At 39.4% G+C, this 12104-nt stretch overlaps 1 protein-coding gene across 1 annotated transcript in view; it reads left to right on the top strand.

The window, feature by feature from the left end:
• The window catches only part of AMFR (autocrine motility factor receptor), a 47121-nt gene that overhangs the window by 1250 nt on the left and 33767 nt on the right, over positions 1-12104 (top strand). Inside the window, exons 2-5 of the mRNA XM_090062293.1 lie at positions 2453-2545; positions 4925-5089; positions 8763-8915; positions 11537-11577. Coding sequence (XP_089918419.1) covers positions 2453-2545; positions 4925-5089; positions 8763-8915; positions 11537-11577 — 452 coding nt within the window. The remainder of the gene's footprint in view (positions 1-2452; positions 2546-4924; positions 5090-8762; positions 8916-11536; positions 11578-12104) is intronic.

Genomic DNA, 12104 nt, shown 5'->3' with positions numbered 1-12104 from the left:
GTGGGGTGAGGCACTTTAATTAGAGTGGCTCTCAGGAGCTGCTCTAATAAAAATCCTTGCAGTGTCTTGTGTATTCAGTGTCCTGTGCTTCAAAATGGCAGTGAGGATGCTTTAACTAAAACACGTTTGACAAGCTTTAGTTAAAGCGCCTCCACTGCTGTTTTGAAATGCAGAGACTCCAAATACACATGACACTAAGGCTGCTGGAGTGTTCTAATTGGAGCACTCCGGCAGCCTCAGTGTCATGTGTATTCAGCTTCCCTGTGTTTCAAAATGGCAATGGGGTGCTTAACTAAAGCTCAGTTGGGCAGACTCGATTTGATAATCTAGTCTCCTACAATGCATTCTAATTAGAGCACATTGGAGCAGGCATTGGGAACATGCGTAGATGCCCTCAGGGAAAGGAAAGTAAAAGGCAAGGGAAAGGATAAGGATCCTCTGACAGGGCAAGACTCATGTTGCATTAGTATAAATGAACCAGATTTAAAAAAAACAAACCCAAAAGGGTCATTTTCCTTGAGTCAACTAAAATAGTAATATTTGACCTGGCTTCCGTATTTAATGTTCATTTGCACTAGAGACTCAAATGGAGTATACCTTTGTAATTAGCTTGCTAAATTGTTTTCCTTTTAGGTGACATAATTTTAGAATGTCATTATTTAAAATAACGGGGATTCTGTGACCACAAAATATAATGGTCATGGTGCCTGTAACACTGGGATTAGGCAGCAAGGCTACTTTGTAGGAAGTATTTGTAAGCAAGTCATGTGTTTGAAACGACATTGTAAAAGTTGTGAAAACAAGATCTTACAAAACCTAACACCAATAGAAATGTTTACATAAATAGTGCAAGTGATCAATTCAACTCTTGTAGTATTTCTTTTGTAAAAATGTCATGACAGATGCAATTCATGTGTGTTTCTAATGTGCTGGGGTTTTGTTCTGTAGGTGCCTAAATTTTTTTTAAAGTAAATCCTCTGTCATGTTTCACATCAAAATATGCAAGTGGAAATAACAGTTGGGTGAAACTTACTCTCTTTATTTTAATGGTCTCATGAAATGGAAACTCAACAAAGAACATAAGTGGTACTTCAATTAGATTATTTTTTTTCATGTTTGATAATGTAATATAAATATAATAATAGAATAAAAAAACCCAGGGTGTTTATTTACAATATATGATTTTTAAGTTTGTTATGGATAATTTTTCCGAAGTATCCAAAGGGTACTTGGGTCCTATTTTGAAAATGGGGCTTCATCTGTTTAAGAGACCTTCAAAAATTGATGATGTCCCTTGAAAGTGCTTTTTGCTGGAATATAATCTCTTGTCCCATTTTTCCTCATTTTTTGATGTGCATAATTCAAAAGGTTTTTCTCATCAGAAGTTTAAACAATTCAGCATTTTCTGTTTTTGATGGCTTTCATTTAAAATGACTGCCAAGAGCTGTAATCCAGGAGAGACTTAATTGATACAGCTGCAGAAAGTATGTAATTTATTGATTAGATTTTGAGACCTGATATGAATGATGTCCTTGTAATAGTGAATATGTTGAAACTGGAATTTTCTAACTTTGTATTAAGCAACCTAACTGTGAAGGTAGACTGCAAAAACTAGGAAACCCTAGGAGGGGAAATGTAGAGATTAATTCTGTAGTTACTTTAAGAAATAACAAACTGGTGAATGTGTTTTGGCTTTGGGCATACACAAGCTGTCTCAGCTACTGTAAAGTGGCTTTTGGAAAGTTCAGAACTTTAATTTGGGAGGGGGGTGAGGGGAAGGGCCTCAATTTTAGAGCCTAGTGATGGAGATTCTTTGTAAAGTGTCCTGACAACTTAAGTTTAGCCCCAAATTTAAAATTGTCTAGCATACTTTTATCAAACCTGAGGGGAATGGAAATATTTTGCAATTTTAAATGTTCCAGTGGAAACTCTGTATTTTAAACAAATATGCTCTTTAATGTTTGGGTGGCAACTAATCTAGTTAGGATCTTGGAAATGATGCTGAATAAACAACAGTAAAACTGACTATCGATTTCCCCCCCACCCCTCACCCCCCATTTCGTTAAGATGAAAGAAAAATAACAAGCCAATTAATTTTTTAAAAATTGCTTCCAATAATTTAAAGTTTTAATAATGAATTGATTTTTGTATTTTTTTTTTTAAGTTTATTGACTTTATTCTACAGAATGTTCACAGTAATATATTATTACTATTGTCCCATTGGATGTTAAAAGGCTCTAATTTGTTAAACAAATCAGTCTAATTAGATAATGATTTCTGATCAAAACAGCTCCCCGTTAATGGCTGTTTTTGCATGTCTCTTCATAGCTTGTGAATGGCCTGGTCTTGATATGGACCATGGCTAATATTGTGTGCGTCTGTCCTGGAAATTAAGAATTAGAAAGCAGTGTATATACCTAATAATGAGGGGGATTACTTAATTTCTTTTCAGGTACTTGTGAATACTGCGTGTTGTTTTCTGATGCTAGTTGCTAAATTAATCCAATGCATGGTGTTTGGTCCTCTTCGAGTCAGTGAGAGGCAGGTAAGTAAGAGAGACAAATTGCCTTGCTATTGTATTCGTGGTTATTTGAATCCTGTTTAGTTACAAGTGTTTTGCATCATATCTTTGAAATATTGACAGTTTCATAATTAACAGCTAATGACCCCAACATGGAAGCTTTTTGATATACAGATTTAATTAACCATTTACAGTGGCTTCATCAGAATATTTTGTCAGTATGTCTTTCCTTTTTTTTTTAATTGCAAATTCAGAGGGGATTTTTTTTCATGATTTTGAGTTACAGAAGACAGTTTGAAAATGTCATCTTGTAGAAGCAGTGGAAATTCAGTAGGAACCAGAAAGTCTTCTACAATTTTCTTTTGTTAAACAACTTTTCCAGTTCATACAAGAACCTGCAAAGCTTTCTGAAGGACAGCTATAACCTTTTTTGATCCATTGATAATATTGAAGGACACTGAACTTAGCAATTGTATTTCCATCATATACATTTTTATAAGTATCCTTAATCTGGGAAAAGATTCAAGGAGGTGTGGGGGGGATTCTCATGTTTTTTTCTCTCTAGTTTGTCCATATGAGTCTGTTTTCATTGTTATGTCATTGGTCAGTGTAAAGACATCATTCTCCTGCCTTGCATAGTGGAGAAGCTCATGAGTATCTCTTCTTCAGTCTCTGAAAGGAGAGGGTGTTTGTGTTCCTGCTGTGGATGGTAAATTTAAACTGAGGAAGAACCACTCAGGGTCATGAGAGAGGGCTGATCCAAGGACACTTACACTTGCAACTATTTTTATGTTTTTTGGAAATCTTTTCTGAAGTTTAGCAGGGAAAAAGGGAAAGAACTCTCCTTAAAAGGATTTTAAAAAGAAAGTTTTCAAGAGATATTAGTTCAGAGGTATTTTTAATTAGGCAGTGAAATTATTTTGGAGTTCCTTCAAAATACGTTGTTGAGAATATAGTCATCCTGAAAAAAAATGAAACCCTCAGGTAGGGCACCAGTATTTCTTTCAGTGATCTTTTGCAGTCTATCCTTTGTGACCCATGTCCTTAAAGTCCTCTTAGTACTATGCCTGCATTATAAAATGAGGCACTGATGCCAAGTCTGTCAGTCCCTGCTGACCATATGGATATGGAATTCAAAGCTATGTCAGTGCCAGTTTCTAGCATGTTCACTGTCTCCTTAAACACTGACAAGGAAGTGTCTAGGAGTATGGATCCTTTGATCTTTTAATAACTGGAGTGCACTTTGTTAGCCTCCCAAAGGAAAACTGGTTATTTATTTTGGTTGGGCAAAATGTTACAGGATTTATTAGCCTGTTCTAACTGGACTGTTCATATCTTCATTGTGCTTTTATAGAGATGATTAGTAAGATATTTCATAAAACTTCCCTGGTCCTTCAACCTATGCTGCTGGTTTTTACTCTGGCAAAATTAATCACAGTATTGTTTTTTCTGTTTGTATGTGTTGGGGAATGCTTGTCCTGTCTCAGTATAGCTCATCTTCATTCTTAAATGTGGGCTTTATAATCACCAAGCAAGCTTTTAACGTTTCTGTAGAGGACTAGATTGGTTTTAACTTAATTGCTGACATGCAGAGAGAAGGTTTTTGGGAACATGCTGGAAAGCTAGAAAAGAACACGGTAATATTTGTGTCCCAATAACCATGTTGCTTCAATTTGCAGGCTCTAACCGAGATCCGGGGCCCATTATGCTAAGCACAAAACAAATGGCTAGTAAGAAACTATTTACTCCATCTACAATGCTGCACTGTTCTCTTGCAGTGGTACAAAACGGTCACTTGGTCAACTACATCTTACCAGACAGTGGCATGCAATGGAGGCTAGATGGATGATAGGGACTTCTCATTTTTCTCATGTGGCATTCATATCTTGTAATTCTAAAAAAAAAAAACACATCTGGCTGTGTTTGTAGCTGGCTTGTGTTAATGCATTGTAATGATGTTCTTTCAGCATTTCTTTCTATTATCTGTTACACCCAGCTTTTGCTTCTTAACGTAGACTGCAAGCTCTTTGGAGCAGGAACTATTCTGTTTATTTTCCAGGGAGTCAGGTACATTGTGGCTTGTAGGCGTGACCTTAATGTATTTGGCATCTAATAAAAACAAGTAGTGCAGGGAATCCTGCGTCAGAGTTTCCATGCTCAAGTTTGCTGCTGACTTGCTGTTTGAGCTTTAGCTAGCCTTCCCCCTTGTGAAATAGTGATGACACTGCCCTGTCTCATAGGGCAGTGTGAGCTTTAAATAATAGTGAATCTTGTGGTGTTACTTGCTCAAAGCGTGATGTATAAAATATGAAGTATTGTTATTAGAACAGTAGTTGTTTGAGGTATGGGCCGTGTTGTTTTTATGTTAATTACAGAAAACAAATGCATGTCTTCCTTTTTTAGCATCTCAAGGACAAATTCTGGAATTTCATCTTCTACAAATTTATATTTATTTTTGGCGTGCTCAATGTTCAGACGGTGGAAGAAGTTGTCATGTGGTGTCTTTGGTTCTCTGGGCTGGTGTTTCTCCATCTCATGGTACAGCTCTGCAAGGATCGGTTTGAATATGTAAGTTTTAACCACTGCCTTGATGTTGGGAGATGGAAGATCCAGTCCCATCTGTAGCACTGGGTCACTGTGTAGCCTTGGACACATTACTTGAGCCTTGACTTGAGAGATGTTGAACATAAACATCTCCAGTTAAATGCTGAACACCTACAAATAAAAGCTCCTTAGTCTTCTGAACTCTCAAATGATTCATGTCAGTCAGGACGGTAAAGGTTTGGGGGTGGGGGAGGGTACAGAGAGAAAGAAATGCATAGAAATATATATCTTTGCAAAAAAAAAAGTTTTATAGTCCTGTTCAGTGCTGGCTGCATTTAATCACCTTTGTAGTTGGTTTCCATTACTAAGCACATGCTGCTTTTGGGGCATCTTGTGAGGTTTTCTTGTATGTGAATGTAAGATGAGTACCTTCCCCCCCATGTTGATTTGAGGGAAAACACCTCATCTTGTATTCAAGTAAATATGGTATATTTTCTTTCATAAAGTGCGTAATTATTCTTTTATGAACAGCTCTACATGCTTTCCCTAAAATTCTTGCTATCAGTGTCTTTTTAAAAAGGTGCTCTCATCAAAGTGCTTTAGCCAAGATCCTTCCTTTATTTGATATTCCTGTTGGGATTTACGCATGTAACTGTGGCTAGGTGAAATGTTTTTTATTTTTATATTTTTGAGTAAAATTACAAGAGAACAAGAAAATAAAGTGGATTTCAGGGTATATTTCTGATCTGTATACATGTTTTTCATGCCTTGCAGTAGTTCTAATTGTGCATCTCTCAGAAGCTGAGGTACAACTCACCTTTACAGTACACAATATATTTATTTTTCATTTAAACTGTATTCCAAGTGGTGTCTCTATTGAATGAGTTAAATAGTAAACCACAGAGAGGGGAGAATTGCAGAAGTTCAGGTAAGGACAAAACCTGCTAGTATCTGAAAGGAGAGCAGGGGCTGGCAGTTATTTTGGGCAGAGGACAGGCAGCCAGGGACAGATAAATATTAATTTTCTAAATTTTTTAGGGGCCCCGTGGGCCAGATGGAAAGGCCTGGCAGGCCACATTTTGCCCACCCTTGAGAGAGAGGGCGGCAAGGAGTTTGCACAAGGGTGCAGTAATTATAACAGACAAGGGTTTTACACCAACCATAATGAGATTCTGGACAGCTAAATTGGCCTGAGAGAAGTGGCAGGAGCAGAGTAGTGAAAAGCAATGCTTGTGGCTAAGTTGAATGGAATCCATTTTGGTGGGGATCTTAATGAATGAAGAGTTGATTCAACTTCACTGAGGCAACCCCCCCAGCAAATGGGCCTTTATACAAGCCATCATAAGCTGCTCTAGTTTTTCATGGTTTGGTCTCTACATTTTGCTGAATAGAGGTATTGAAGTGTAATGTAGGTTAGAAAAAGAAAGCTTCCGTAAGATTGGATATACGCTATATAATATGCAACAAGCATTTTAATTCTATTCTAGCATTATAAAAAACAACCTTATACTGTGAGTAATGATTTTCCCATAAGTCTCTATAATGTACTATATTTTCACGCATATAGCCTGCAGGCTATACATGTTTTTACAAACTTGACAGGTGGGTGCGGGCTATGCAGGGTCTCTAGAACAGCATAGCCTGTCCCCAGCTGCGGGCTCTGGCGGGCGTGCTCAGCAGAGTGCGGCTGGCAGCAGCAGCGGGGAGCGGGGCTCTGCAGGGGAGGGGAGGGATGAGGAGTTGTGAGCCCTGCTCCCCGCTGCCGCTACCAATGCCGCCGCCAGCCTCACTCTGCTGGCCATGGCCACCGGAGCTGGAGCCGGAGCCTGCAGCCAGGGACAGGCTTGTGGGCTCTGCAGGTGAGGGGAGGGATGAGGAGCTCTGAGCCCCGCCTCCCCGCTGCCGCCTCCAGCTGCGCTCTGCTGGGCATAGCTGCCGGAGCCAGAGCCCGCAGCTGGGGACAGGCTTGCGGGCTCTGCAGGGGAGGGGAGGGATGAGGAGTTGTGGGCTCCAGCTCCAGCTCCGGTGGCTGTGCTCAGCAGAGTGCAGCTGGCGGCGGGGAGTGGGGCTTGCAGCTCCTCATTCCTCCCCTCCCCTGCAGAGCCCGCAAGCCCAGCAGAGCCTGAGCTTGCAGCCATGTCTTGGGATGCGGGGTATACACGGAGTATTTTATGAAAACACAATTTTCTGTGGGTTATACATGGGTGCGGGCTATACGTGTGAAAATATGGTACTTGCTTCTTTCTCAGTCCCTTTGTCCTTGAATAAATGTCTGATTGAGATTGAGTTCTCTGATTTCTTCCTGACTGTACCACAGTCTGTTGTACTCCTCAAACTTTTTCCAATATCACTATACAGCCTGACTGCCTTGTGGCTGTTTATATGCATTTTAATGCTTAGTGACCTAAACAAAAATCAGATTGGGCAGTGGTGGGAAAACTCAGTTAAGTCAATAGGGAGGTCATCTGGCAGAATGTGTGGTGATGTTACTTTCCAGCAGACTCAAAGTGAACATAGATTGTAAAGGAAGAAATGCTTATTATTGTATACTTAAATATTTGAGAGAGGATGCCTTTTCTTGTTGCAAAATTTTAAAGCCTGTAATTATAATAGTTTTCATGGACAAAATGCCTTGTATATGATTGACTTTGAAGGCTGAGCTAAGTCAATGCGAGGCTGAGCCAAACATACCTGGGAAAAGAATAACAACTTTAACAACCACATCCATGGAATATTTGGGTTAGCTTAATTAACCAGGCACTTTTACTTGCAACTTTGACTCCCACTTGGGATAAAGGTATGAGCCCCAATGCTTTGTTTGCTAATAACATCACCGTAATTTAAAAATGGAACAAGATTCCAGTGGTTCCCAACCTTTGTTGGCCCATATGCAACAACAATGAGCACCATCATGCTTTGTTCTTCTTGTCAGTCTTTTTCTGTGGAAACCAACATTTCCTGAGAATGTAAGCAGCATCAGAAGGTTTTTCCATGAGTTGTGTTGGGCACCACTGATACCATGCTGAAAACACTTAAGCAAATGTTGTTAAAATTACAGGTAATCTTAAATGAGAAAAAGGAAATATGTTTTAGTTTTGCAGTCAAAAGGGGCAGGCACAGCCTACAGGTCCATATACTGGGATGAGATTTTTGACAGCAGATGGCTCTTCACTCTGGAAGATGTATAATATGGTCCATTGCCTAGAAGCTGAAGCTATATCAGTTCAGACTAGAAGTGAACATTTTTAACTGAGAATACAGTTCACCAGTGGAAAAAAACTTCCTTGGGCATATGATAGATTCTGTATCACTTGCAGTCTTCACCAGTTGTCACTTTGTGTCTTCCTAAAATACATGCTGTGGCACCACTGCAAGTTACTTACTTGATGAAGGAATTGCATGATAATGTCCTGTGTCCTACAGGTGGCCAGAGTAGATGAACACTGGATTTTTAAGGCCAGCAGGACTCATTAATATAAATAAAATTAAAATGACTTTAGAGAGTACTTGGGTGTTTTTTTCCCCTCACTTTTTCAGACCTCGTAGCAGCTCAGTCATGTAGTTGAGATTACAACACTGGTTTTATTCAGGAAGCAAGTAGGTTCTTCTGAGCTGAGCATGTATTCAGTGAGACAAGAATGGAGGACATGGATGAAAAACAGCACTGTAATACTGTTTTCTGTTTATCTTGTTGCAGCTTTCTTTCTCCCCCACCACACCATTGAGCAGCCACGTAAGAGTCCTTACTCTGCTGATTGCCATGTTACTCTCCTGTTGTGGATTAGCAGTTGTTTGTGGTATTATTGGCTATACCCATGGAATGCACACACTAGCCTTCATGGCGGCAGAGGTGAGGTTTCCTTTTTATGCCTGTCTGTTTGCACTTTGTTTCCCTGCTACCTTTGTTTTTTTCATGGGAGGAATTGTGCAGTTTGGTTTTTGAAGTCTCCAACCAACCAGCCAGGAAGAATTGAAAATTATGTTTCTGTTATCAAGTAGTTGACCAGTTTGGGTATTTCTCTGGGTGAAGTTTAAGGCTGCATATAAGTTTTGCTTGAAGAGATGGTAGCTGTATGTTCATGAATGCGGTCTTTTTTTAAGACAGTTGAAATCAAGAGTTCTGCATATAAAAAACCGATAAAGTTGTTTCAAAAGCAATACAAGCAGAATTAGCAGAGGTACCCATTGCAACATGTTTATATTTAAAATTTGACATGCAGCAACATATTTATTTAATCTTCAACATAGTATTTTCTATTTATGTTTTTCTGTTGGGTGGGACTACACATTTACCTTAGCTCAAACATTCAAAGCTGGCTATGCATATCAATATTGAATAACAATTCAGTTAGAGATGGTGAAGAGGAAAGGAAATGGACAGGTGGAAGTGGGGGCGCTCATATTAGCAGATATAATAGTAGGAGAAAAAGTTGTAGAATCTCTGGAGGACAGTTGGTGAGATTGTCAGATGAATGGCTACTGTTGAAGGATTTGATGCTTGTTTTATTAAAGGTTTAGTGCATATTCACTAGAATACAAAACTGGGTCACAGGGTCGTGTTTGTGAAGCGTTCTGGGTTTAAAGAATTGTCATGTCACTCTTTCTAATATTAAAACCCCTTTCATCTTGGCTTTGTTCAAAAGCTGTTAGACTTGACCTATACTGGTGTAATTTAAGAAGTAGATTCTTAGAAGTCAGATATCAGAAATGCATCTATATACCTGTCCAGATGTTTCAATAACCATTTAGGGGCCCTGTCATTTGTTTGCACAAATTGGCCTCTCTGGGTACATCCAGATGAACATGCATGTGCCTCTTGCCCTGTCTCAAACCCGTTTGAGATGGGGGCAAGAGGCACGTGCTGGAATTAAAAAATGTTCCCTGCACTGCAGACTTGCAGCACAGGGATAAAATTAGACCCCTGGATATCCAGTAGTCTGAAAAAAAATGGGGGGGGGGCTGGTAGGGGTCTCCCCCCCTCCTCCAGCTCCCCCCACCCCCTACTTACCAGCACTGGAGCCTGGGTCCAGCTCCCTGTGACTGGCATGCTTCCTGCCCTATATGGGTAGGCAGCATGCTTCAGCACCAAGGCGAGGCTAGCTACCTGAGCATCTCTGTGGAGGACCCAACCCCTGGTTGCCCCCCTCTTTTCCACCATGTTTTTTTGTCCCCTGGTTTAATTTTGACACCCTGTGCAGCAAATTTGTGGCATGGGGAATGTTTTCTTGTTCCCACATGTGCCTCTTGCAGCATCTCAAAGGGCTTAGAGACACTGCAAGATGCATGTGCATGCTCATCTGGACCTGCTTGATGTTGCAGAATCTATCAGACTACAGGTTTTTTGAAGTAGTTAAAAGGCATAAACTCTTTGATTTGACCCTTGACATGTTTTTCTCATCATGCATTTCATGCCATGTCCTATCTTTGACATAAATCTGTGCTCCACAATATGCCTGTCTAGGAGATCTGATTTATTGTTCCATCTCACCATTTGCAAGGTTATAATTTGTTCACCATATTTACTTTTGCTCTGTGGCTTACTTTAACAAGTTTCTCTGTAACTGAAAGCCCTCATGAGAACAAAGTACAGTAACTTTTCTGTTTCTTTAACCTGTGTGGTTGCTTCAGCAACAAGCAGAAGAAGCTTTCATTGTAACGTGTCTGATGGGAGCAGGTTATGTAGCTGACTTCTTTTTAGTGAAAGATGACTCCTAATTATAGCATACAGTACTAGGTGATTTGCAAGTCTGCATTTTATCCTGACTTTTACATGCTAGTTGGATGATTTGGATAGCATAAAATATTGTGAAGATTTAATTTGGGTAAATGGCTGCATTATGAAAAAAAATCTCTGAAATATGTATTCAACAGCAAATGAAGTGTGTGTTGGCAGATATTATGAATTATTAATGAATTAAGCACAAACTGAGGAATGTTTTTAATAGCACTTCTTAAAAAGGGGAGAAAAAAAAAAAAACTGAATCTGCAAGTTTATTGCTTCAGGTGTGTTGGAGTTTTTACATTTCTGTTTTGTGTGCTCCCATGCTCAAGTTAAGTTTTTTAAGCAATGTTTTGTTAAACTGATTCTCAATTGCCTCACTATAAACCTAATACATCCTTGTGGTATTCTGGACTTACCTCTTCTGTTAGTTAAGGAGCAGATTTATAGCTGCTGGTAGGTCTCAGTGAACTCCTTTGAGCTTCAGGCTTTTCTTCATACTGAGACCGGAACTATGTTTAGATCTGATTGCAGATAGCCAGCAAAGTTCTGAGCCCAAAATGGACAGGGCTTCAAGGCTTAAAGGGGCAGCATGACCCACAAGGGCAGGGCAAAGAGCCTGGAGGCAGTTGACTTGGATTTTATTTCTGATTCTGTGACTTTTTAGTTCACTTCCATCCTCTGCCTCAGTATCTTTAAAATGGGGAATGCAGTATTAATGATGGACCTCTTTTCCTTTTTCTTTTTTATAGTCTCTGCTTGTGACAGTGAGAACAGGTCATGTGATTTTACGGTAAGCAGTAAAGTTTTAGGTGATGCCCATTCTCAAATATTGAGGCAAATAGGGCTTCCCAGTTTTAAAAGTGGGGTTTAGTTTTCTTGCATTATTGCAGGTATCCCTTTTGGAGTGGGACAAAGATGATACTGATCTTTAAAAATTATATTGTTTAGACAACTTTGGGATATATTCATAATGGTATGCTGGAACATGGACTAAAATGTTGTAAAATTGTATGAGACAGGACTTAAATTGGGCTGTTAGTGATGTAGTACTTTTCTTAGATGGTCTTATTCTCTAGAGCCATAGTTTCTTTTTTTTCCTTTATAAATGAAAAGAGAATATGTAGGTATGAAAGTGTTGCAACAGCTTCTGCCAGTAACTGGTAGAACAGTGTTTTTTAGCCCATGCAACTTAGATGGATACTCTGTCACCTGGAGGCATCTCAGTGCCAACATGTTCCAGGGCTCAGGGTTAAAACCTGCTTGCTTAATTTATCACAAATAATGGTCTTTAAATTAGTGGGGTTACTGAAATTAGTA

This window comes from Crocodylus siamensis, chromosome 9 (assembly GCF_052110815.1).
Source record: "Crocodylus siamensis isolate JL-2025a chromosome 9, ASM5211081v1, whole genome shotgun sequence".
Classification (NCBI taxonomy): Eukaryota; Metazoa; Chordata; order Crocodylia; family Crocodylidae; genus Crocodylus; species Crocodylus siamensis.
The sequence above is the reverse complement of the archived record's forward strand: the minus strand, read 5'-3'. Positions and strand labels throughout refer to the sequence as shown.